Source organism: Penicillium macrosclerotiorum (genome assembly GCF_028827735.1).
Source record: "Penicillium macrosclerotiorum strain IBT 26536 chromosome Unknown utg000001l_segment0_segment0, whole genome shotgun sequence".
Lineage (NCBI taxonomy): Eukaryota > Fungi > Ascomycota > Eurotiomycetes > Eurotiales > Aspergillaceae > Penicillium > Penicillium macrosclerotiorum.
The window spans coordinates 891,354-914,327 of record NW_026643081.1 but is presented as its reverse complement, the minus strand read 5'-3'; the positions used below and the strand labels follow the sequence as shown (position 1 = coordinate 914,327).

At 47.5% G+C, this 22,974-nt stretch overlaps 10 protein-coding genes across 10 annotated transcripts; 5 read left to right on the top strand and 5 right to left on the bottom strand.

Moving 5' to 3' along the window:
• Positions 1 to 584: 584 nt before the first annotated feature.
• On the top strand, positions 585 to 2,147 carry N7462_000292 (uncharacterized protein; the record flags this gene model as incomplete). The annotated part of the gene is made up of 2 exons (XM_057072018.1): positions 585 to 869; positions 930 to 2,147. The coding sequence occupies 2 exons, from the start codon at positions 585 to 587 to the stop codon at positions 2,145 to 2,147; spliced, it is 1,503 nt and encodes a 500-aa protein (XP_056938548.1).
• A 1,269-nt stretch (positions 2,148 to 3,416) lies between these two features.
• Positions 3,417 to 3,905, top strand: N7462_000291 (uncharacterized protein; the record flags this gene model as incomplete). The annotated part of the gene is made up of 1 exon (XM_057072017.1): positions 3,417 to 3,905. One exon carries the CDS (start codon positions 3,417 to 3,419, stop codon positions 3,903 to 3,905), a length of 489 nt encoding a protein of 162 aa, XP_056938547.1.
• Positions 3,906 to 4,212: 307 nt separating this feature from the next.
• On the top strand, positions 4,213 to 4,791 carry N7462_000290 (uncharacterized protein; the record flags this gene model as incomplete). Its single annotated transcript, XM_057072016.1, has 2 exons — positions 4,213 to 4,441; positions 4,544 to 4,791. The coding sequence occupies 2 exons, from the start codon at positions 4,213 to 4,215 to the stop codon at positions 4,789 to 4,791; spliced, it is 477 nt and encodes a 158-aa protein (XP_056938546.1).
• A 1,467-nt stretch (positions 4,792 to 6,258) lies between these two features.
• Positions 6,259 to 7,087, bottom strand: N7462_000289 (sugar O-acetyltransferase; the record flags this gene model as incomplete). Its single annotated transcript, XM_057072015.1, has 3 exons — positions 6,259 to 6,351; positions 6,433 to 6,829; positions 6,915 to 7,087. 3 exons carry the CDS (start codon positions 7,085 to 7,087, stop codon positions 6,259 to 6,261), a joined length of 663 nt encoding a protein of 220 aa, XP_056938545.1.
• Positions 7,088 to 7,736: 649 nt separating this feature from the next.
• On the bottom strand, positions 7,737 to 8,336 carry N7462_000288 (Zn(II)2Cys6 transcription factor; the record flags this gene model as incomplete). Its single annotated transcript, XM_057072014.1, has 1 exon — positions 7,737 to 8,336. One exon carries the CDS (start codon positions 8,334 to 8,336, stop codon positions 7,737 to 7,739), a length of 600 nt encoding a protein of 199 aa, XP_056938544.1.
• A 1,305-nt stretch (positions 8,337 to 9,641) lies between these two features.
• Positions 9,642 to 11,306, bottom strand: N7462_000287 (MFS transporter; the record flags this gene model as incomplete). Its single annotated transcript, XM_057072013.1, has 1 exon — positions 9,642 to 11,306. One exon carries the CDS (start codon positions 11,304 to 11,306, stop codon positions 9,642 to 9,644), a length of 1,665 nt encoding a protein of 554 aa, XP_056938543.1.
• A 2,941-nt stretch (positions 11,307 to 14,247) lies between these two features.
• N7462_000286 (uncharacterized protein) lies at positions 14,248 to 16,414 on the top strand (the record flags this gene model as incomplete). Its single annotated transcript, XM_057072012.1, has 2 exons — positions 14,248 to 14,342; positions 14,392 to 16,414. 2 exons carry the CDS (start codon positions 14,248 to 14,250, stop codon positions 16,412 to 16,414), a joined length of 2,118 nt encoding a protein of 705 aa, XP_056938542.1.
• An 806-nt stretch (positions 16,415 to 17,220) lies between these two features.
• N7462_000285 (uncharacterized protein) lies at positions 17,221 to 18,952 on the bottom strand (the record flags this gene model as incomplete). The annotated part of the gene is made up of 3 exons (XM_057072011.1): positions 17,221 to 18,019; positions 18,083 to 18,264; positions 18,317 to 18,952. The coding sequence occupies 3 exons, from the start codon at positions 18,950 to 18,952 to the stop codon at positions 17,221 to 17,223; spliced, it is 1,617 nt and encodes a 538-aa protein (XP_056938541.1).
• Positions 18,953 to 19,536: 584 nt separating this feature from the next.
• On the top strand, positions 19,537 to 19,911 carry N7462_000284 (quinone oxidoreductase; the record flags this gene model as incomplete). The annotated part of the gene is made up of 1 exon (XM_057072010.1): positions 19,537 to 19,911. The coding sequence occupies one exon, from the start codon at positions 19,537 to 19,539 to the stop codon at positions 19,909 to 19,911; it is 375 nt and encodes a 124-aa protein (XP_056938540.1).
• Positions 19,912 to 20,529: 618 nt separating this feature from the next.
• N7462_000283 (uncharacterized protein) lies at positions 20,530 to 22,720 on the bottom strand (the record flags this gene model as incomplete). The annotated part of the gene is made up of 4 exons (XM_057072009.1): positions 20,530 to 21,537; positions 21,603 to 22,472; positions 22,580 to 22,636; positions 22,697 to 22,720. 4 exons carry the CDS (start codon positions 22,718 to 22,720, stop codon positions 20,530 to 20,532), a joined length of 1,959 nt encoding a protein of 652 aa, XP_056938539.1.
• Between the last annotated feature and the right edge of the window lie 254 nt (positions 22,721 to 22,974).

The following is a 22,974-nucleotide window of genomic DNA, read 5'->3' as shown; positions in this document are numbered from 1 at the left end:
TACATTCTTTCAGTCACTTCTTGATCGACCATATTGTATGTACGTAACATATATGCATTCCACGGTTATCACGATTCGGTATGTGAGATACACATTTGAGACTACCAAAGCGTACGCATCTTCGCCTTAGGATGATTAGCTCAAGGACCGCGCATTTGAAAGGTTTACCTCTGAATGTACCCCTTAACAAGGCGGCTCAAGGTGGATTTGGATTAATTGATCTGCTCCGTACCTTATGCATATAGGGGCACGTACTATTGCAACCTTGACCATGCTCAGCTGTGGATATAGTGTGGTGGCTTTGTTGATCGGCAGCGCAAGGAGCGAATGATAGACTTCCGCTGCACATTCCAAGCACTTGAGCTTCCATTCTCCTATAAACCTTGGATGCAAGCGACACCCTTCCCACTGCGCACTATCTGTATACTCTGCAGATATTCCATGGGAAGAAAATACACTGCCTGGCTTGGGGTTTCACGTTCAAGCAGGTACCCGGGAGCATTTTCAGAGTGTGCTCAAAGACTCGCAGGGTCAGAGGCAGTGTAAATTTCGTTAATTTCAATCAAAGTTGATATTAAATCGTGATGGATCCCTCCGCAAGCGATCGAAAAGAGTCCTCGATCGCGAATGTCGAAAATGAAATATTACCGCCCAATCGCGGTGGCGTCCAGGGACCCGTCAATGGAGTCCCACACAAGCCATATACGGTCTTGTCAGAGCGAGCCAAGATAGCCACCATCTTGATTGTGGCGTCAGTCAACACAAGCGCGCTTTTTGCCAGCACTGCCTACTATCCAGCCCTATATCCAATATCCAAAGACCTGGATATTGCGCCGTCCAAGATGTATCTGACAATAACATCTTACATGGTAAGCTCTGTGAGCAAACTCAATTTAAGGAGATCACAAGTAACTTTGAATCTGCTCTAGCTGATGCAAGGAATAGCTCCCTTATTTACGGGCAGTATCTCAGATCAGAAGGGTAGACGGCCCATATTGCTCGTCTGCATGTTGATTTTCATTTTGGCGACCATCGGCCTGGCTCTCCAGCGAAGCTATGTAGCGCTTATACTGCTTCGGTGCCTGCAGAGTGTAGGAAGCGCTGGAGTATTTATCCCGACATTCGCTCTGGTAGTTGACATTGTCGCTCGAGCCGAACGTGGAAAGTACATGGCATATGTCACTGTGGGTAGCACGGTTGGCACATCTACGGGTCCCATAATCGGAGGAATCCTCAGCAAAACTTTGGGATGGCGAAGTGTCTTCTGGTTCCTTGTCATTTTCTCAGTGGTGGTTTTCGTCTTACTCGCCACGTACCTCCCGGAAACTTGTCGAGCAGTAGTTGGCGATGGCAGCATATCACCTCCCTCGTGGAATAGGCCTATCATCTACCGCCGGTCCAAAAGTCCTCCTGACTATGACAGCCTGACGGTCTTTTCCAAGCCACCAAAAGCAACTGATTGTTTCAAAGTTCTTCTAAGCAAGGAGGTGGGATTTCTCATTTTTTTCTGGTCCCTAATTTCTTGGGGGCAGATCGTGGTTGAGATCAGCCTACCGTTGGTTCTGGGCAGCAAATATCATCTCAACTCCCTGCACATCGGCCTGTGCTACATTCCTTGGGCAACTGGAGCTATTGCAGCCCGTTGGAGCGTGGGGTCTCTCGCGGATTGGAATTTCAGACGTCTTGGGCAGAAAGCTGGGATGGATATAAATCCCAATCAACAAATCAAGGAGGACCTTGAAAGGTTACCACTTGAACGAATTCGGTTGGATATTGCTTTGCCTGTAGTATATCTGGCATGCGCTTTGACAGTAGCCTATAGTTGGGCTGTGGTGAGTGACGTTCACATCTCGTGTCCCCTCGTCCTCCTTTTCTTCTTGGGGAACGCGACCACAGGGGCAACCAACGTCATCGCCGCGTTGATTGTTGATCTCAAGTCGTATAGACCGGCGACTGTGAGAGCTGCCATGGCGATTTTCAGATCCCTTCCAGGTGCTGGGGTTGCTGCTGCGATCAATCCAGCTATCGATTCCGTAGGGTTTGGTTGGCTGGGTACCATCATCAGCAGCTCCTGGATAGCTTGTTCTTGCATCCTGTGGATCATATATCTCCGAGGACAACAGTGGAGAACATCCGCAGAGGTTTGAATTTTTAAAGCTGCCACTGTCGAATGACTTTCCATTCCAGAGTTTCTATGGAGCAACATATAACTAAAACCCTCCCTTTAAAAATTAACTTCATCAAATAAAAACTACATCAGGTAATAGAGGACTCCTTCCTGATTCTTAAATATTAAATAACTTTTCTTTTTTCTATTAGATTATTATAGCGTATATCATAATACTTTAAAATCTCCTAAAATCAGACTTAGTAGTGATGTTCTGCTAGGTGGCAGAATATATACCTACTTACTATTGTGATGTAGGAGTGTTGAAAGACTCCGGAAGAGAGGGCGAACGCTGCATCTTATAGGCGCCCGGCAAGGCTGGGCGAAACGGAGGGGCGTCGGGTTTGAATGCAGAGGGGAGCCATTTTCAGCGTCGTTTTGGTCACCCGTGGAAAAACGGGGGGAAGAATCGTTGAAGTTGAGCGTCTACAGAAGGGTGACTAACGGTCATAGATGGGTGCAGAATAAAGGCAGAACAGACCGGGGGTCAAGGAGCAGCTCGCCCGTCCTAAAGTTACGGGTGGAAAGGCGGCCGTTTCTGGCGCCAGTGGTTGTCATTTTCGGCGTCGTTTTCACAGGTCTATATTCTAGATGTAAACGGCGGACCTGTGAATTACTAGATGCGGATAGTTCTGCCTTTGCTAGTTTAGCGCCCTAATACTACAATAATCTTGCTATTGGCCTAGCCTATAAATTCTCGCTTGAGCATAGTCAGCACAGTACGTTCCACCTTTTGGGAATCTGCCTTCGGAATCTGCCTTCTCCACTCTTTCTTTCAACCCCCGGTATTTGCTAGCCTCACGTCCCTGCGCTATTCTCTTCATGGCAGCTACCCAGGCTACAGGGGAAAGCTCTCATTTCTTCCACGGACCTACCAGTCAATAGTTATGGCAAATCCAAAAAATCAGACATAAGCAGGAAACAACCGGCTGAGTACGACCTCAACCAATGCATCGCAGCAATAAAGGGAGAAAGGGTCCCATCCGATTTAAGCTCTTTTTGGCATCGTAGAGCAGTCATTCGTGGGATTCGTGATTCACTCCAATTTGCCACAAGCCCGGCAATTATCGAGCTATGCTCTGGCGACGATAGCCATGCTCACCAATTTGCGCGCGCCCGCGATGCTCGTCTGATAATGAGTGATATTATTCCTGAGATGCAAGACCCTACCACTCAGCCATACTGCATCTGGTATCCAGAACCTGCATCGGAAGAAACATACCGTGAGGTTGCCCTTTGATATCCATCGATGCGCTATCAAGTCGGCCGTGCATGTGCTGCTGCTTGGTTTACGGATCTTTATAAAGAATTAGATCTTCTGCCGGACGTATCTATTGCTGAAGAAGCCCGCGATCTTAGCGAAGACGCCGACATCTTCAAAATAATTATGTCAGCCCCTCAAAGATACGTTGTTATGGATGATTTCACTCGATCTGTTAATCTTGAAAGCCCACAAATACCTGCGTTTCTGAATGGCAATATGAAGCCTCGGCGGGCTTTGGAACAGCGTGCTTTCCCTCCTAAAAACTTGCCAGACACGACTGCAGATGATATTGACACCGAGGAGGATGGATTTATCGGGTTGCAAAATATCCGCTTAAAGGAACACAATTCTACACTCGGCCCAGGAGACTCTGGGCAATTGTGGATGCCTCTTCCATATGATCTTCCGGTTGAGAAACGCCTTCTTACGCAAGTAGCTGCGTGGAGGGTAATGTGGATAGATACTCTCGATTGATGCACCCACGTAGACTCAGAAAGGAATCTGAATACAATTGTATTCTTCGTGGAATGTATCATCACACAACTTTCGCTAGATGGTGGGCATATCAGCTAGAAAACAACCCTAGGCGAATCATTATCCCGGGTAAATTGCTCAGCTAAGGCAATGAGCGCGAGTGTCGCGAGATTCGCACCGCGATCAACGCTCGCAAGATTATGAACAATGATATCTCAGGCATTGACGATGACTCTGACTGCCTACCTTGGCTTATCTGGTGGTCAGTAAGGCCTCATGCGAACACTTGTAATGAGCTGACTCGCAAATGTCCGTCCCGTCCATGAGACACCAAATTGCGATCACCGCCATACTTTGTGACTACGAATTTCTTTTCTGGTCGCTGAAGCCTCCTCCCCGCGAGTCCTTCTTCGAGGCTGCTAAACAGAGCAGAAACCCGTTCTACCTCAAATACCTAGAGGAATTTGTCAAGGAGCGTTCCATTGGAAGCAACGAAATCTCAGAGTTCAACCCTTACGATACCACCGTGGAAGCAAGTTTACAGCCTGATTTGGAGCCCAGAGATACCCCGGCACATTCTTCCATCAAATTTACTGATATGATTGTCCCTTGGGGGATGCATTCCAGAGGCGAATGAGACTCTCCTGGTATCTATGGGGGCCTGCCGGTTCAAGCGGGAGTTGTGGAGAAATACATGTGGCTGTCAACTGAAACTGCGCAGAAGATTAAAGAAGACTGGTGGGAATACAACGGAATCTACGATGGCAGCGCGGATACTGATCTCTTGCATAGTGATGATGACGATTCGGATAATGAACTTTGGCTGAAACTTTCACGTCCTCCAATGCGTATGACGTCCTTCGAAATGAAAGAGGACGCAAGTTAGATCAACTGGTTGAATCAAGTCTCCCAAGCCTTGGCTTATTACTCATATTTGCTGGCCTATTATAGCACGTTGAATAACACCTATTGTTATGAGTTGGAAAGTCCCATCTAACCACATGGATATTTGGCTGCTTCACATTCCTTTTCAGAGCAGCCTAGGAGACAAGTCTGCATTTACCTTCCTCTTATCTAAGGACGGTACCTAATTGCTCATCTGTTCCATCATCCCCGTGCGCTAGGGAGACATTCAAGGTGTTTTCGCTGGCAGGATTCGTTTCTCGGAAAATTGGAGTCCCGCATACGGTATCAGCGGTCCTGTCGATAATCTGCCGCTCGACTATTTACAAGTCACTGGTACGCTGAAATAAGTACTTGTCTCCGAACCTGGTGGTTCCGCAAACTTTCCTATCCAGTGAAAACTAATCCACTATGATATCGGAACAGAGAGCTGCACGTCATGGAGAGTTTCTGTGGAAGCTGTAAAGCCCATCATGCCATGTGACATTTTCATGGGTTGAGATAGGTCTGCAGATGCCAATTCCACGTTTTATTTTTACGTCGGTACAGATCAACATCTGCTTAGCTGGCCAGGACTGGAGATCTCTATCTGCAGAAGGAAATAACATGAACACGTCTTTTAACATTGCTGGTAGAGTATGGCTTCAAGTATGGAAATACCAGTTGAATCAGATACTCATTGAATAATGCGCTCGTGTTGGCCACACGTCCCCCCCCCTTCTTCCCCCTCACACCGTATTTAATTATCATTGAAATGCGTGAGTTCCTCTATAAGTTCTTCCACGTCAAATTTGCTTGTTTCTGCAAAGATTGGCAGACTATAATTTTCTTCTCCTTCGGAATCTTTTTGAATATCTGCGGGTAAACAGCTAAGAAACATCGGTATGAAGCTCGAGTTCCGGCTCCTGCTACTTCTCTTTCGTTTGATCCAATTGGAAAGAGGCTTTTCAATAGAATGCGCATCGAAGAAATGGCCACGAAGACCCATAGTGTCATTACAATCCTTCTCCTGGCAACATGGATGAGGACAGATGAATGTAGTGGAAGCTTTCAAGGCGTCAAATGATTGTCAATGTGATTGAGAACTGTTGGCTTGATCAGCCATTCCTGAAACCTCCTATCCGGTTCTTTCCCTTCATCTCCCAAGCATAATGGGCAAAACTCAGGCGCAATAAGGGTATAGCGGAGCGTCAAAATAGCACATTGAGGGTACAGTTTATTTAGATGAATTTGACAATAGATCTTCCATTTTCCTTTATCACAGCAAGCCGATCACTCGAAAAGAAGAGGGGCTCCTCGGATTAGGGAAATATCTCTGATTGGCTTGATTGACGCTATAGCTCCATACAGCGTTAGACGGGTGCGAGCCTGGAGTATCTAAATAGAGTAGCAAACCTGTAGTAGTGAATGTTGCTTGGATCCCATGAACATAAGTTTCAGCAATATATTGCTAGCTTGAAACGGATTTTGAGCTGCTACTGCGCTCAATTTTGCGAATGATTCTGGCCGGGTTGCCGGCTGCGACATGGCAGGCTGGAACATCCTATGTGTAGTAGCATGACGCCAGGTTAGAACTCATGAGACATCTTTTCAGCGATAGTTCAGTGTGAATGAAAACAAATACCTTTGTGACCACGCTTCCAGCGCCGATAGTACATCCGTCGCCAATAGTTACTCCGGGCAAGACGATGACATTTCCAGCAATCCAGCAATCCTCACCCACGTTGATTGGACGACCTAGCTCTGGTCCATTGGTTCCATTGCGAAGATCTGGGTCCAAAGGATGGGTGCCACTGAAGAAACACACATTGGGGCCAACTAGAGTGCGAGCTCCAATAGACACAATGCATGTATCAATAAAAGTGCAGTTGAAATTGATAAATACGCCGCTTCCAACACGTATGTTAGTCCCGTAGTCGATATTGATAGGTCGTTCAATCCACGGGTAATCACGAAGATTTGCATCTTCCTCTTCATCTGTGCTGCCTGCAGCCGGTAAAGGTCGTGGATCATTGGTGATTCTTCAACACTCATAACTTAGTATTTCTGTCTTAAAAATGATCTGAATGTGCCGCTCATTGTGGTCACTTGATATTTATGACGTACTCTTTCCAGTACTGAGCTAGTTCTCGCCGGGATAGTTCCCCAGCACGATTTAGCTTGCCAACGATAGCTCCGCATCTTTTGCGTGCAGCAATAAGCTCAGGAGAGAAAGCATAGTACAGATCACCCCGTTTCATGCGGGCCAAATTATCTTTTTGATCGATATCGGATAGCATTATGGCGTTGAAACATAACCACTGTTAAAGAGAGAATAAATTGATGTTGAAGTAAGATTGTTCGAACAATTCAAACCGTCTTGACATTTCATATGAATGCGCTTTGTTTGAATATTTATAGGCCGAGTAAACAACTTATTCACTCACGGCTTTTGGTTTTCGGATTTAAGGGAGCTCTCGCTCACCTTGGCCCCACAGGAATCTTGTCCGTAATTAGATTGTGAACACGCATTCTGCACTCGCTGCTTTGGAAGCGATACAATTAGCGGCTTTCAAGCTAGCGTCTAGGCCATTTACGTGTAGCTTCAGCTGCAGTAGCCAATACAATTCACTCTCGGGGCCTTTTCGGGGAGATTCATAAGCTTCAGAGAAGCGCGGCTATTAAAAGCCCAAAATGGAATAGTGCAAATGTTTTTACAAAACGATACGCTTTGATTCCACCAGCCCACACTTCCCTGCCTCTTTCTCAAGAGTAAGTCGCTTCGAGACGATATATTGAAGGCACCTCATCAATTATACCATCATCATCGTCGCCATTCATCGTAATTCACTATCTTCAGATTGAGTATTCCGGTCCTGTCGAATCTCGGGATTGCATTCTAAGCTCTGATGAACGGATGAAGCTGCATTACATTGTTTCATTATAGTCTTAAGCTAAAATAACAGGTAGATTTCGCCAGATAGAGGCATAATTTTTGGTCGAACGCTCGACGGTCGTCAACTCAGAGCGAGCACACTTCATACCCCTCTCTTTTCTCCATGTCGCCTGCAGGAAGGTCGCACTCAGGGAGAAAATATCTGACTGCCACTCCTGGTGAATTTGACACAGTCTCCAGGAGATAATTTTTTGGTGAGCTTTGATAGTTGAAGAGTATCCTGCTACCACTAGTGGCCAGCTCAGAATGTTGTGAGCCGGCGAATCCGAAGGGAGTTGTTGCAATTGTTCTATAAAATTCGCCACTAGGAGTTGAATAGTGGCGTCTTCATCAGGCATATCTGGGGCAAGTAGTCTCTTTACATGGATCAGGCATGCCAATCGGTACATTTCCGATGTTATGGCATCATGGATAACACCAGAGTCCTTGCTTTTGTCGACGTTCGAGTTTCCTTGAAACGAGTCTAGGCTTCGTTCGATCAATATGAGTTCACTCTTTGCCTTCCGTACCTTTTTGGAGATGTGAGAGGCCAGGTCCTGGGTGAGTATAGAGATGCGGTAGATTGTGAGGAACATGTGTTGAGAAGTCCCCATGATGTGGCCACGTTGAATGTGCCAGATCACGGACGGCGAATTAAAGATTGGGCAAGCCTGAAAAAGAGACAATTTGGATCCAAGGGAGAATGCGGCCAAGGAAAAGAAGTAACAGAAAATCTCGAACAAAAAGCCACGTAGCTTTGTGTCCGCACATCCGTAGGAAAGGCGATTTTGCAGTAAAATGACCGCAGCATTGAGATGTGGGAGTATTCTCTCGCTTGCGGAAAAGTTTTGAGTCTGAAAAGAAGAGCCATAGTTAGCAATGGAAGCTCTAGCAAGATATTAGCAAGCTCAAACGACAGTACCTCATGCAAACATAACAGCACTACGGCAAGCGGATTGTAATCTAACGCACGAATTAGTACCAGTAATCGAGACCAGGGGCAAGCATAATTAAAGTTGGTACCAGTAAGAGGCATACCCAGCGAGGGAGAGAACATCTCGCTTTCTACTGTATTTCGAAGCTCGGACAAGGTCTGTCCATAGTATTCCTTGGCAGCATGTTGTAATTCCAAGTCGTGACGGTGATATTTGACCAGATCCGCGGCAGCTATTGTGTAAATACACTTTAGTACAAGGGAGCTCCCCGATATAGCTGGATAGAGCCATTCTAGATAGTCGGTTCGGAGTGATCCGGTTCTGGTCGACAACCATCTTGGGCTTGCGTGAAGGAAATGACCGAGCAAGCGCGAAGGAATATCCGGCTTGACAATGGAGAATACGCTCATCATTTCAAACGCTTGACCTGGAACCATCTTCTCCGCCAGACGTGAGTACCGGCGACGCGACCTGGGAATTGAGAGCGAAGCACGAGATTCCCACAGGCAATCTAGATTGTTCCGATGACAGCCTGTACAGGTTGGGCGCGTTTCGTCGCATTTCTTCTTGCGATGCCGACATGTCAGACAGCCAGACCTAGTTCGCCTGGGCAACGAGTGCTCTGCCACATGGCACATAGCCGCCCCCGGAGCGTCCTGCATTGCTAATTCTTAAAAATTGCGAACAGCAAGTTCAGATATGCCGGTTGATAACCGATGGCGGTGAGATCATGTGACGCCACACACCCTCTTGAAGCAGAGAGGCAGTTGGTCAATAGTTCCTACGAGCCATTGAATTAGTCTTCTAAAATAAATTTCAATCATGAGAAGGATTGCTCTTCTATAGCCATGGGGCCTTCGTTATTGGCTTATCAATATTCAATCAACATTCTTTGGCTAATTTTCAAATGAAGTCTATACGGTTTCTATGTGCATGCCCGCATGGTCTCGTCCGCGGATCTTCAATCTGGAGGTCATCACGCTCTTACACGGACTGTACCGTCGAGACCCGCTCAATTTCCAGTGGAGAGATGCCCACAGGGTTGCTGGGCATGGTTGTGGACGCTCGCTCCTTTCGCTCCTGCGCAGTATTCTCTACGAGCTTCTGCATGTGTCGATGCGACTCTGCGGCATACTTGCACCGGGCACGGATCTGCGCCCCATATTTATAAAAGAAGAAAGGAAACGGCATGAACAAGAGCGATGTAAAGGCCGGGATCGACGGTGCCCAGTGAATCCCCACGCCGTCGTACATCCAGGTAGAGACGATGGGCAGCACCGCGCCGAAGATGGAGCGCAGCACCGCATTCGCCGCCAGGACGGATGCCGCATAGAGCGTGTACGAATCGATCAGATAGTTCATGCACCCCAGATAGATGAGAATCACCCCGAAGCCAAAGGGCGCCGTCCCGATGATGCACACAATCCAGTGGATGGACGAGTAATTCGTCCAGGCAAACCAGAATTGGCTGATCGGGATGGCCAATGCCCCCGGCATGCACATCAGCAGCCGTGTTTCGGGGGGCGCGTAGCCTCCATGTTCGCCTTGGACTTTAATATAGTGCAGGTTGGCTGGGAGAGTGTAGATGATGCCGATGATCATCCCGACCATGATTCCCAAGAAGGACAGGCCTCCCACACCGGGGTTCCACCCCCGGATATCTTCAAACACAATTGGGAAGGCTGCAAAGAACATATAAAGGGTACCGTATACCAGTGCCACGTAAATTGCAGAGAGCAGAACAATCGGCTCTTTGAAAAGCAGGACCCAGGGCCGAGATAAGGTCTTTTTCAAGAGTTCGCTCGCCGAGACCGGGCCTTTTTCCATGTCGATCTTACTCCGGTAGAATTTCCCCGTTACACGCGAAAGGGCTAAAGCCCGCTTGCGGAGAAGCACCGGCGCATAGGTTTCTGGAGTCAGCACAGTTGAGAGGATCCAGACGAATCCTGCTGTGGCGGCCAACAGACCCTCAACCCATCTCCAGCCAGCCTTCATGCCTAGAAACCCCCCAATGATCGGACCCAAGGACGGACCCAGAAAGGGAGCAGCGGCGTAGAGACTAAGGCCGAGCCCCCGCTGCTTCGCACTGAAGATATCCGAGATGGTGCCGCCGCCGTTGGTCAACGGCGCCGAGCCAAAAGACCCGGCCAAAAAACGCAGAATGCAGAGCGTCCAGATATTCCGAGCTCCCGCACAGCCCGCCAGAAATGCCGCCATCGAGAGCAGGCTGATGAAAAAGGAGATCTGGCGACCATAGACTTCACCCACGGGAGCCCAGCATAAGGGGCCGATGGCGAATCCCAGTACATAGAGGGAGAGGCCGAGTGTTGCGACGGGGGTGCTAACTTGGAAGTCAGCAATGATTTCACTCAAGCTGCCGCTATAGGCCGAGGATGCCAGCGACACAATCAGACTGGCGAAGGCCGCTGTGAGAGTGATCGAGACTTTTCGGGCGCCGCTAAAGAGTTGCGGGTTGCGCGCATCGTTGGGGATCCAAGCCACGGCGTAAGGGTCCTCCTCAGTGCCTGACCCAGCATACTCGTAGTCCAGCACCTCCTGGGTGAGGACACCATGATCAGTCAATAGACGCCAGTAAGAAATTCGGGTCGAAAAGACCGTGGTCGAGTGTTCAGGCTTGGTCTCAGGCATTTCGTTTCTCCGAAAAGTAGAGACCTCCTAAGGTACAGGCTGGTTTTGATAGCGAGAAAATCAATAAATTTCTTCATTCATTCCCCCTAATACAGTTGAGAGAAGAGAAAACGAAGCACCAGGCTGATATTTTGCAGATAGATAAAACTCAGTACAGCAAGAGGGTGGGAATCAACAACCGCAAATTAACGAGAGGGGGGCCGAGGCTGCTCGGTATAAGAAAGGAGGTGGAGGAGACGAGCGTGGGAGAAAAAAGAGAGACGAGAAGACGCGCGCTAAGGCTTTGGGGTCGACGATGTGATTTCGGATTGGCGGTGGGACTCTATTGTCCTGAACCAAACAAACCTGCAACATAAATTGGGGGATAAAAATGCTTGAGCGATCGGGAAAAGGCATAACGCTCTATCTTAGGCCGAACCGAGTGGGGCCGCGATGGCCGATCTAACCGAGAGTCTTAACTTATCAGTTTCCCTGGTCGAGCCTGCTTATTCTTCTCGAATGGCTCAGTAGCGATTCAGATAATAAGAATAATCAAATTTACCTGGGTGGACATTGCGATGAGGGGGCAGATTTCTCCCTTCCACGAATCTCACACATGTAGTATATCGGGGTGTATGAGCGAAACGTAAGGTCGACGACAACATTGACGCTGAGCTGAGGTTAATGGCTATTCTAGTATGGTGCAAACCCAGGCATCTCGTTCTCGGGTAGAATGATCTGATTCCTCTTATTCTGGATATCCCAAGCAAAGTGTGGCCCTGGGCCAATACACATAACAGGATGCTTCTAATGCCATCTATAGCAATTAGATGGATCCAGCACGAATGCGAGAAATGGATTTGGCTCGGCATTGGGGCACCCTAAGTCAATGGAAGAGATTATGTGCTCAAACTCGATATAGTAGATGACTGTGTACAACATCTGCACCTTTTCTTTTTCCAGGATTAGGGTTTTATATGCACCTATATAGACCAAAGCATATTTGGCCGCTGCCGCTTTTATAAGTGGGTTCCTCGGGCTCAGGCTTAGTGAGTAAATATCAGCACGGGTTCAGACTCAGTGATCAATCAGTCACCCCTGACGCGTGGTGTCTAATCACGTATGTCCATGAGTATATCTCAAGCTTTTTCCAAATTACTATGATCGGTAGGGTTATTCTTTCCGTGACAACTAGCGCGTCAATCTTTGTACCAGAGACTGAGCATCTCCAATTGAAAACAGCATGAAAGGTTCTCCGTTTAAATAAAGATTGCGTCATCTTCTATTTACCGTATGAAAAATAAGAGCGAGCGAGTGTAATATATAGAAGAGAATCTTATCGTACGGCAAAAACCAATATGACGAGAATTAATGTCAGTGGGACAGTGCATAATAAAAAGTGCAAAGTCCGATGAAAAGTGGGATCGAGGTGGCTACCGTATCCTACATCGACATATAAGTGAACACCATTTGATGGGAGTGGTGCATCTTCTGAAGAGCTTATGAACAGCTTCCAGATTCGGCTGTTGAATCTATTCAGGTCGTTTATACTATTAATGGTATGCGGGGCCCATAGACCATGGGCGGACAGAGTTCCAATCAGCACCGGTATATACCCTTCCGGAGCCATTAGGGATATCAAAATCACTGACCGCAGCACAATTGCTGATTCAAACTACCCTTTTGACACCTGGGACAAAGCGCTCAAGTGGATATCAGAGCTGAGTCGTACCCTGGATCCCAGGATTAAGAAATTCCGTGCTAGAGGTCGCCACACTTTAGAGGTGTGGAGCAGTAGTGTGAATCACTGTCAATTACGACTGTCGATGACAAGGCCTTATCAAAGAAACTTGAAACTTTGATATCAGGTAATATGGCAAAATTGAGCCAGGAGCCAGCATCCGGATCATCACGACGAAAACGGTCTGCTTTGACCTGTGACCGAAAAACAGCTCTGGCCGAGCATCCATAAACAAGGAATTAGTGTAGGATGTGCGATCCCACGAATCAGTTCGTATCGGCCAGTAGGACTCAAAACATCAGGGAATAGGAATTCGGTTTTTTCAGATGTTTTAAAATGCACCGTTGCGTCCTATGTCACTGCAATAGCATCAGGTTTAGATCTTCATAATGACTCATTGACTCCCCTTGAGATAATCCGAGGTCACATTTGACTACCACAAGCATGCAGAAATCTCTCACTAATGAGCATGTCTCTAATTTCGATGATTGGATTTAATTCCATAGCTGAGCTAAGAAATAATACTTCCTAACTAGGTTAGTCCACGTGTGTGGTGGGTGATGTAAGATTAGCCGATGATCTAGCGAATTATGTTAAATAGTGTGATGGGAAAGTTGGCTTTCTGCAGGATGGCTCAGAATTGATATATATAACACTACCCCGCTCGCAGAGGGAGATACTCAGACAACTTTTATTCTTTATCTTCCTATGTCTCCTCCCTAGCACTTATACTATCCCCTAGAGGCTGGACCTGCTTCGCAGACAGGTATTGTCTTGCCCCAGTTCACTAGTTAGTAATCTTTCACATTTGGAATTAATATCTCAATGAAGCGCTAATAAGAGAACTCTTGATACATAGCGATTAACCTAGATGGTCGAGAGCCTGATGGTGGGAACAATGTGGATTTTAAGCGTTTTGAGCACCGGATCTCCGTAAGCATTTGCGACGCAGCGACAATAGACTAATTCCTAGTGATACCAAGGGCTTACTTGTTATTAGTCTTGAAAATTGAAAAATACAGGCTCAAGACGATCTATTTAAGGCTAACTCTGGATATTAAGAGGGCCAGCCCGCTTAAACTATCGTCTCTAGCGCGATACCAAGGCTTTTCTTCCAGAAAGTACTTGAGAGCGCAGGACATCCCACCAACTGTGCAATTACGAAGGGGTTATTCTAGCTTCTCTTTGAGTTTTGAATGATCACACTTGTATTCTTTGACAATGGCAGCTCAAAACAGACAGACTACCTTGATGGAGCAGGCCAGACAACTGGCTACCTTTGATGTGGATAAAATGACCGTTGCCATTTACGATAGGTAATTCAAACAAGCCAAACAATTATCTATATGGTCTAATCTTGCCAAGTGAAGAAGAAGTCAGATCCAGAAGAGCAGCCTTTGCGCGCGTGGAACATCGTCTCGATTTGCTAGACACCATGAAACTTCCGCGCGTCTATGAAGGCCTTGATCGCGAGGGCCTGTATCTTGAGGGGCTCCGACGTGCTAAAGCGGTTGCCGATGATATGGTTGATCACAACCATCGGCATTTCCTCTGGCTTACGGAACGCTATCAGATGGCTAACTCTTCGCCTCTGGGCCTCAACTTTCTCATGTTTCGCAAAGCCATCGAGCTGCAGGGCACATCTGAACAGCAAAAATACTGGTTACCACTTATCGATGCAGCAAAAGTCAACGGGGCATATGCGCAGACGGAAATAGGCCACGGTACCTTTGTGCGAGGCATAGAGACCACAGCTACATTCGACCATGAGACTGACGAGTTCATCTTACATTCACCTACTATTACCTCCGCAAAGTACTGGCCAGGGGGACTGGGTCTGAGCTGCTCCCATGCCATCGTCGTGGCAAGACTGGTGATGGGACAGCCAGCTATCGACCATGGAATCCATATGTTTGTGGTGCAAATTCGATCGCTGGAAGATTACGCACCACTCCATGGAGTTGAATTGGGTGACCAGGGAATGAAAATGTCTTATAACGGGACATGCAACGGGTACGCAAGATTCGACAACGTACGAATTCCACGAAGCAGCCTGCTGAGTGCGCACGCTCAGGTGACCCGGGAGGGGACGTTTACTCAGGCACAAATCCATACCACAGGGCTTTTGAAGAAAACATATTCTACTATGTTATATCATCGAGGTGTGGTTCTGAGATGCGTCAGTTTCGCTCTTGCACAGTCCGTCACAATCGCCGCTCGCTATTCCGTTGTACGTGAGCAAGGCCACGGCATTCTTGCTGATGAGGGCCCAGAAGAAAAGGCAATCTTGGAGTACAAGTCTCAACATTATCGTCTTCTCACCCTGATCTCCCAGGCGTACGCCCTCCTTTTTACGTCAAAAAAATTCGACCAAATTTACCTCTCTCTGCACCAGGACGAACGCATCGTGCATGATACCTCCACACGATTGCCCTTTACTCATGCATTAGTCAGTGGTCTTAAGGCATGGACCTCTGCTGTGGCCTGTGCTGGAGTTGAGGAAGCACGGCAGATGTGTGGAGGCCATGGCTATGTTGCTCTTTCCGGTCTGCCAGAAATACTCTGCGCAGTATCCGCTTCGCTCACATTTGAAGGCGAGAACTATGTGTTATGGCAGCAGCTAGGAAAATATCTTTTCAAGCAGCTTCAGGCATTTGACACAGGCGGAATAGTAGATCCAGAGATGAAAGATTTTCTGAATGGCATTGAAGAGTATCTTTCTGGTGAAGTGATCGATGTGAGCTTTAGAGAAGCTGAAGGGGATCAACTGAAAGATTCATCGACCCTCCTGTCTATTTTTCTACATCGATCAAAACGGGTCCTCGCTACTGCATATCGCCAATTCGAAAGGAACAAGCAAGTGTCACAGCCAGCCGATGCTTGGAACAAAGGTATGATGGCGATATTGTCGGCTGGGCGTGCTTTTGTAGAGTATCTTGTGCTACGCTATTACAATGAGTACACCTACATGATTTCAACAGCTGAACCCAGTCTTTCACGTGTTCTCTCTGGGCTTTTCTCTCTATTTGCGCTCACAACTATCATGAATTCATCGTCACACTTCAATGCGGCTTCCTTCACTGAGGATGGGACATTATCTTTGCCCCAATTGGACGGAATGCGCGTGCACATTGATGACATGTTGGCGGCTCTTTTGCCAGATGTGATATCTTTGACAGATGCCTGGGACTTTACCGATGCTAGCCTTTGCAGTGTCTTGGCTTGCAAAGATGGTAATATATATGAGCGATTGATGAGCTGGACAAGGCAGATACCCATCAATGCTACTGCTGAAGGAAGGGATGCCGTCTTAAGCAAAATTTGGAAAAGTCCAGGGGGAATGAAAGCATTCCTGAAAGGAGAGTCAAAGTTACGGGCTAAGATATGACTCAAATTAGCAAAACACTCTACTTTTTCTGTTGACGAAAATGGAACGAGAGCTTATAGCGTTCTCTGATTGGTTCATCGAGAGCTCTACGTTGATTTCCCTCAGTAAGCCTAGCTCTCTCAATACATATTAGTCAATGCCTTCTTTGCGCTTGCTAACACAGTTTTCATATACCCAAGTTTTATGACATACGTAAGAGCATGAGTCCCCCCAACCACCCATCCAAAAGTGTGCGCATGTATGAATCATGAGTCAGAGGAGCCGTGCCGGAAATCCAACGCAACACTGCTCTTTCAACCTTCCGTCATGCATGACATTGACACTTGCTTCTATGAATACTTCCGTTGCCTTAAATAGCCGATCAATTCACTTTTTCGGACTCCACTAAATTTCTCCGTCTTGTCATCATTCCACGAGGGATAAACGTGTCGGAAGTATTGGGACTGGCTACATTTCATTATAACGTTCGTAGGCCCGACTAGGAAGCATAATTTGCGCACAGTTTATTTGATTACGTTCAAAATTATCTACAGCGAGATTGTATGCTTTATGTTTCTGTTAGAATGATGAATGCTCATAGGATCCGCAGCGATAAGCAATGCCGTGCCCGCTGTCAGGATTTTTGAACCAATTCAGATCTCCAGTACCACACGTGGTGAATAGATTATCTTCACAGCGTTCCTATTCCGAGCGAGTCCAGCAAGAAAAACTACTTTATTGACTGATAACCATCCTGACATATGTTGAAGATACATTCCATCATTCTAGCTCGAGGAAGTTTCAATTGGCATGACACATAATCCCCGTCACGCCAGCTTGAGTACTACAATATCAATCTCCTGCCCTGGACGAACAGTTGTTGAAACTTCAATGAGCTCACCTCTCTCTAAAATCCGACGGTCACTCAACAAGACACCATATTCGTACAGTCCCCAATGGCCCTTGAAGAGACCTTGAATCGAGAAATTGAGGCTGTGTTCAGCACCATCCCATGATCTAAGTGTGATAATCATCGCCTGCTCCTCATCCGCCCACCAGCCACGCAAGCAGTCCACTCCCTGACAATAGTCCAGTCCATCAACCCAGGGTCGCGCAGCTAGAAGCTCCCGAGTCCATGGCTTTTCCCACATTTTCTTTTGTCCATCCTCTAGATTAAGCCTCGCATACCCGATTGCCGAGTTCCCAGTAAAAGGATCAACAAACCTCCATTCGCCAAGCTCGTTGGTGATTTGGTCTTGACGTGGATAGTACAAGCCACCCTTATCCCAGCTCGGCGAAAAGTGGCTATCCGCGTAGTTGAGAAGGGCTTCAGTCTCTGCTGCTTTCCCGAGCTCAGAGAGCCACTTGATGACATATCCGAAGTGCGGTTGCGTATATTGAGATCTAGATGAGGGGTCTTCGAGGTATTTTTCACGGGCACGTTGGACGGTAGCTGCTGCGTTTGGGTCAACATCTTCTGTCTGGACGAGATGGCGGATGATCGTGCCGATTTTAGGGTGCTGTAGCTCGATTTTGCCGTCAACCTTGGTGATAAAGCCGAGAGCTTGTTTGTCGTAGCTACGTCGTATAAACATAGAGTTCCACGTATTCATAAATGCGTTTGCCCTGAAGTACATGACGGTCAGCATTGATTAAATTTATCTTCATTTATCTTCATCGAACACTCACCAAGCAGTAAACCCAATGCCACCGGCTTGCTTCGTGTTCCCCTGCTTTAGGAACAGCCAGTCGACAAATAGCCCGTCGGATGAAATCATCTGCTTTTTCTGAATCGCATTCCAGTACTTCTCAAGCACACCCTCGACTACACTAGTCCCGTGGCGCACGTCATTATACCGCATCGCGATTATCTATCAAAAATATTAGCTTGCCTCATCACAAAGAATCGTCCAGCAAGCGTACAGGAAATTGATTGCAAACCACAAAAATCAGATTCGGCTCGCAGCACACCCCAGCCCATCCATTTCTCTCCATCTCTTTCAAGATCGCCTCCTGAAGGGAGCTGTTGTCGTATGAGAAGAACTCTGGCCCCATTCCCCAAAACAGTGGATCCCATTCAAACCTCAGACTGTCTTGCTTCTCGAACTCGTCGTCATCAAAGAGCATCGCATACAGGCTCGTCATTAATAACAAGTGTCCGCTATACATGATATTCTCCTTCACGACTGGATCTGCCCACGGCGTCCGTAGCTTCTCAAGACCTGGTTCCAAGCGATTGCCGGATTGCGAGGTGAGGTACCAGTAGGACCAAACCTCACGGCGGAGCATCTTGCGGATCAAGCCACGGAGAAGAGGTTTGAACAGGCTTCGCATGGCGGGTAGACGGTGATAGTGCGTGACGCCGGCTCCGTAGGCCATCGTGGCCAGTTGGTATCGGAACGCATCTAGGAAGGCCTGGTCTGGTTCCTGCGTACCCATGTGCGGCCACTCACCGTCGAGACTTGTACTGGTATTCCAGAAATGGCGTAAATGCCCCGCTTGCTCCCGAGTGAGCTTAGGGTACTTGGAGAGATCTAGCTTCAGGGTTCCAGGCGCCATTTGTGAGAAAAGAAAGATTATTAGAATCTTTGGAGACTCAAATATGAAGCTAGAGAGAATACACGACGCTATAATGGAACGCTTCTACGAGGGATACCGTGCCTTATAAAGGTGACTTTTACACTCTGCGATTTTGTTCGGGTTCTCCATGACAAATAGGGTGAGATAAAAGGAGAGACAGCATCTCCACAGTCAGACTCTGTAAATATCGCATCTTTACTGGTGAAGACATGCTTTAACAAGCTCGGCGCTAGGTTGTTTATGGCAGTAAGACTAGTGGCGTAGTGACGGTCTGAGCTCCATAATAAGCAGTGAGAAATTGTCAGATCTAATTGTGAGCTGGCTACCGCAAACCTTTCCTCATGCGGTTTCAGAAGACTCAACATGATTCTGCCGTCTCTAATTAGGATATTCGTCCGACATTCTATGCGCGCGCCATTTGTCAACCTGCCGAGCAATCGCCTTGGTCGAATTGCCATAGAATGAATTAATCATCAGGCGAGGGTATTTGGATCTTATTTGTTACGAGAATAACCGTTGGGTTCCACTTTAACAAAGTCTTTCAATCTACGCGCATTTTCAAAATGAAAGAAGTCATTGTTCAGCCAACCCTGCCACAAGTCACCGCATACGTGCGGGACACTACAATCCCCAACATAGCACCCGACGAAATGCTTGTCAAAGTTGAAGTTGCAGCTAGCAACCCTAAAAGTATGTACTCGTTCGGCAGCCAGCTGAGAATCTGCTCGCTGACCAGCTTAGATTTCAAGCATCTGTACGCTACCAACAAGGCAGTTAACAGCGGAGATGATGTCGCCGGCTATGTGAGCGCAGTCGCGAAAGACGTCGAGAACACAGGCGAGTTTTGCATTGGTGACCGAGTGGCTGGTTTCCACAAGATGCTCATGCCCGGTGGAGCGTATGATAACGTTGTTAAATTGCGCCTACAGTTCTTCTAGTGAAAAAATCACGATTACGACTCTGAGAGTTTTTTGAGAGAATCGGTATAGGTTAAAGTTGTTAGAAAATTTAGCCCTAGTAATGGTAAGGTTGTGAAAACGTCTTAGGTACCTAATCATCTCCATACTAATGGCAAGATATCTCTGTGACGGAGAGGATGATCAGTGTGATTACATAAGAATCACTGACCAGCTTTGGGTTGATCAGGGAAGTGCTCAATTCTACTCAATGGCCAAAAAGCGGCAAGGGGTGAGTACTAGAACGGAAGGGGAAGGCCAAGAGTTTGCGAGACCTTATATGCAACGAGACAACACGGCACAAGAATCTGCGGGTTGGTATTGTTGAATTATCTTCTAATTTGACCGAGAGTCTGGAACTGGCACCAACCAGTAAAAGCAGTACTTAATAGCATGATGTCCCGTAGAATTTAATCCAAGCTATCGGCGTCAAAACAAACTTACGCAAGGATGAGTACTTTCAATGAAAATCATTGGCACAGCACAATAAGCAGTCAATATCTACAAAAGTTTCTTGAATTGAAATTCATTGCTCATGATTTTGTGGTACATATGCAATTCGGCCACTCCGCAAGGCCCTCGTACAGAAGCACACTTGCTTCAATAATCACGGAAGATAGCCACCAAGTCATCCAGGCGAGATACAACTCCCAGCAATGCAGCTTCCCGGTCTTTCCAGCGTCGCAGCTGCTCCAACTCGCCCTCGCTGAGATATCGGTCTTCGTTGCCCTTGACATCGCTCCGTTCAGTCTTCTCTAGGAAATCTTTTTGCAGGTTGCGCTCGAATTTGATGCGCTGCAATGTTCGTGACATTGCCTTGTAGGTGTCATCCAAGATGCTGCCGCATACCCGGTCAGGATCATAGTACCAGAGGAAGATGGTTTTGGAGGGCTGCCGTTGCGCATCTTTGGGAACTTCCTGGAGATCCACAAACCCACCAGACTGCATGCTGGCGAGAGTCTGCCGCAGGTCTTTGAATGGAAGCAAGCTGATCTCCTGCAGACGCTTCTCGTCCAATTTGCCCTTCGCTTGTAACACGCGGATGACGCGGAGTGCTACGTCACCGTATCGTGACATGATGATTTGTTCCAATTCGAGGTGACGCATTTTGCGCGCCAGTCCTCGAAATCCAATTCGCCATTTTATACCGTCGGACAGATCCACGTGTGATGCGAGATTGTAAGGGGCTTGTTCAAGCAGCTTAAGATGTTGATTGACCTCGTAGGCACGACTGACACCGCTGTCATCATCGGAATCGTCGTGGTGATTGCCGTTTACCCCATTCTCCAGGGGTCGCTTTCCGCGGCGGTTGACTGTCTGTGCAGGGTCCAATGGCCCAATTGAATCGGAAAGGTCCAGGCCAGGATCGACATCGTCAACTATTTTGTAAACCTCGACTGGAATAGAGAACTGCTCGCCCTCCTCTCCCTCGCGCGGAATTTCAGTTTCATCACGGCAGCGTTTGGTAACATATTCAATCCGACGCAGAAGACAGCCGTAAACCTCGGCTGTTGCAGCAGGAGCATCTAATGCAGCAACCGCCATGAACCGATCCATTCGTAGAGCCACGTCTAACTTTTCATAATTCACTCGAACGATCATTCCGGCCTGCGTGAAGAGTCAGAGTTGCTTTCTGATTCGAATAATCAGGAAGAAATGCAAAAGGCACGTACCTCCATGGGAACATTATCAAATCCATCTTCATCCTCTGACCAGTCATTCTCTTCTTCTTCTGCCTCATCATCTGCATGATCGCCATTAATTCCATTTTGCCCCAATCCATTCGTTGTGCGGGCTGATCCAGAGACGCCGTTTTCATGCTTTCTTTTAATGCCTCGGGGGAGACCGTTAAACATCAAACCCTCGGACAGATCGCCTCGTGTGCGCTCTTCAATGAGCTCTTGCGTTTTTGTTTCCAAGGTTTCTTGATGCCGCTTTCCCTTGAGATTCTTGACATCAGATCGAGCTGCAACAGCTCGACGCGCCTCCAGAAAATTATCTGCGGGGCTCTGAAAATGTGCGTCTCGAACCCGCATGATATATCCATGAGATGCGAGAGCTTTGAGAGTAGAGTGCAGCGGGGCCGGCTTATCCTCAGCCGTCTGATCGGGGTTCTCGGCCGGCCCATCTACCGGCCCATCTACCTCTCCATCCACATCCATAACGCTTTCCTCTGCCATTTCTTCGGTCTTTACTCCATTGGGAATGGCGAATTTCAGTGTTCGAAGCTCCGGAAGAGTTTCAAGATGCTTAATCGAGACATGTCCGAGGAAAAGAATCGTTTCCATAATTCGGCCTGCATACTCTCCCAGTCGATTTTCGACCAGACGAATGATCTTTCCGGACCGTACGAGGTAGTATGCGGCTTGCGGGTTGGCTTCATAGTAGGTGTTGCCGTCTTCGAGGGAAGTGAAGTGGTATACGAGGTGATGTTGGATCATGGCCGCGAGGCCATGTTGTAGTTGGCGATCGGTCAAACGAGAATAAAATTTCAGCCGAGATAGTGAAAGGCGCTCATAGCGCTGCAAGGTTGAAAAGATGCGCTGTGAAACATCAATCCTGTTGTCAACTTGGGTTGCCATGAAGCTTTCCAGAGGTTTGTTTTGTGTCATCGGAACCAGCTGGATCCAGCGACTGAGAAATAGCTTACAGCAAAAAGATCTCCATATTGGTCCTCGATGAGGAGTGTGCAAAGCTCCGCGGCATACTGTTTCAACCAATGCGTCAGTGCTCATCTGGAGAGGGGCTAAGCGGGGTAGCCACGAACCTGGGAAATAATCATGGCGGACATGGAGGAGCTGCCAGCCTCCGATCCTCACGAGGGGCAATTAAGGTCACCGCAGGCGAGTCATAGAGACCGAGAAAGTGGACGTGCTGCAGCTTGTCGCAGCAACTTGAACTTGGCGCACTTTTTTGCTTATCAATCACGTGATATGAATCAGCTGACATACACATCGAAATCACCGCTGAGCAACCCAAAGCAACAGCCACACGGCAATCGAAACCACCTCAAGTATCAAGACTCGGAATGAAGAAAAGGAAATG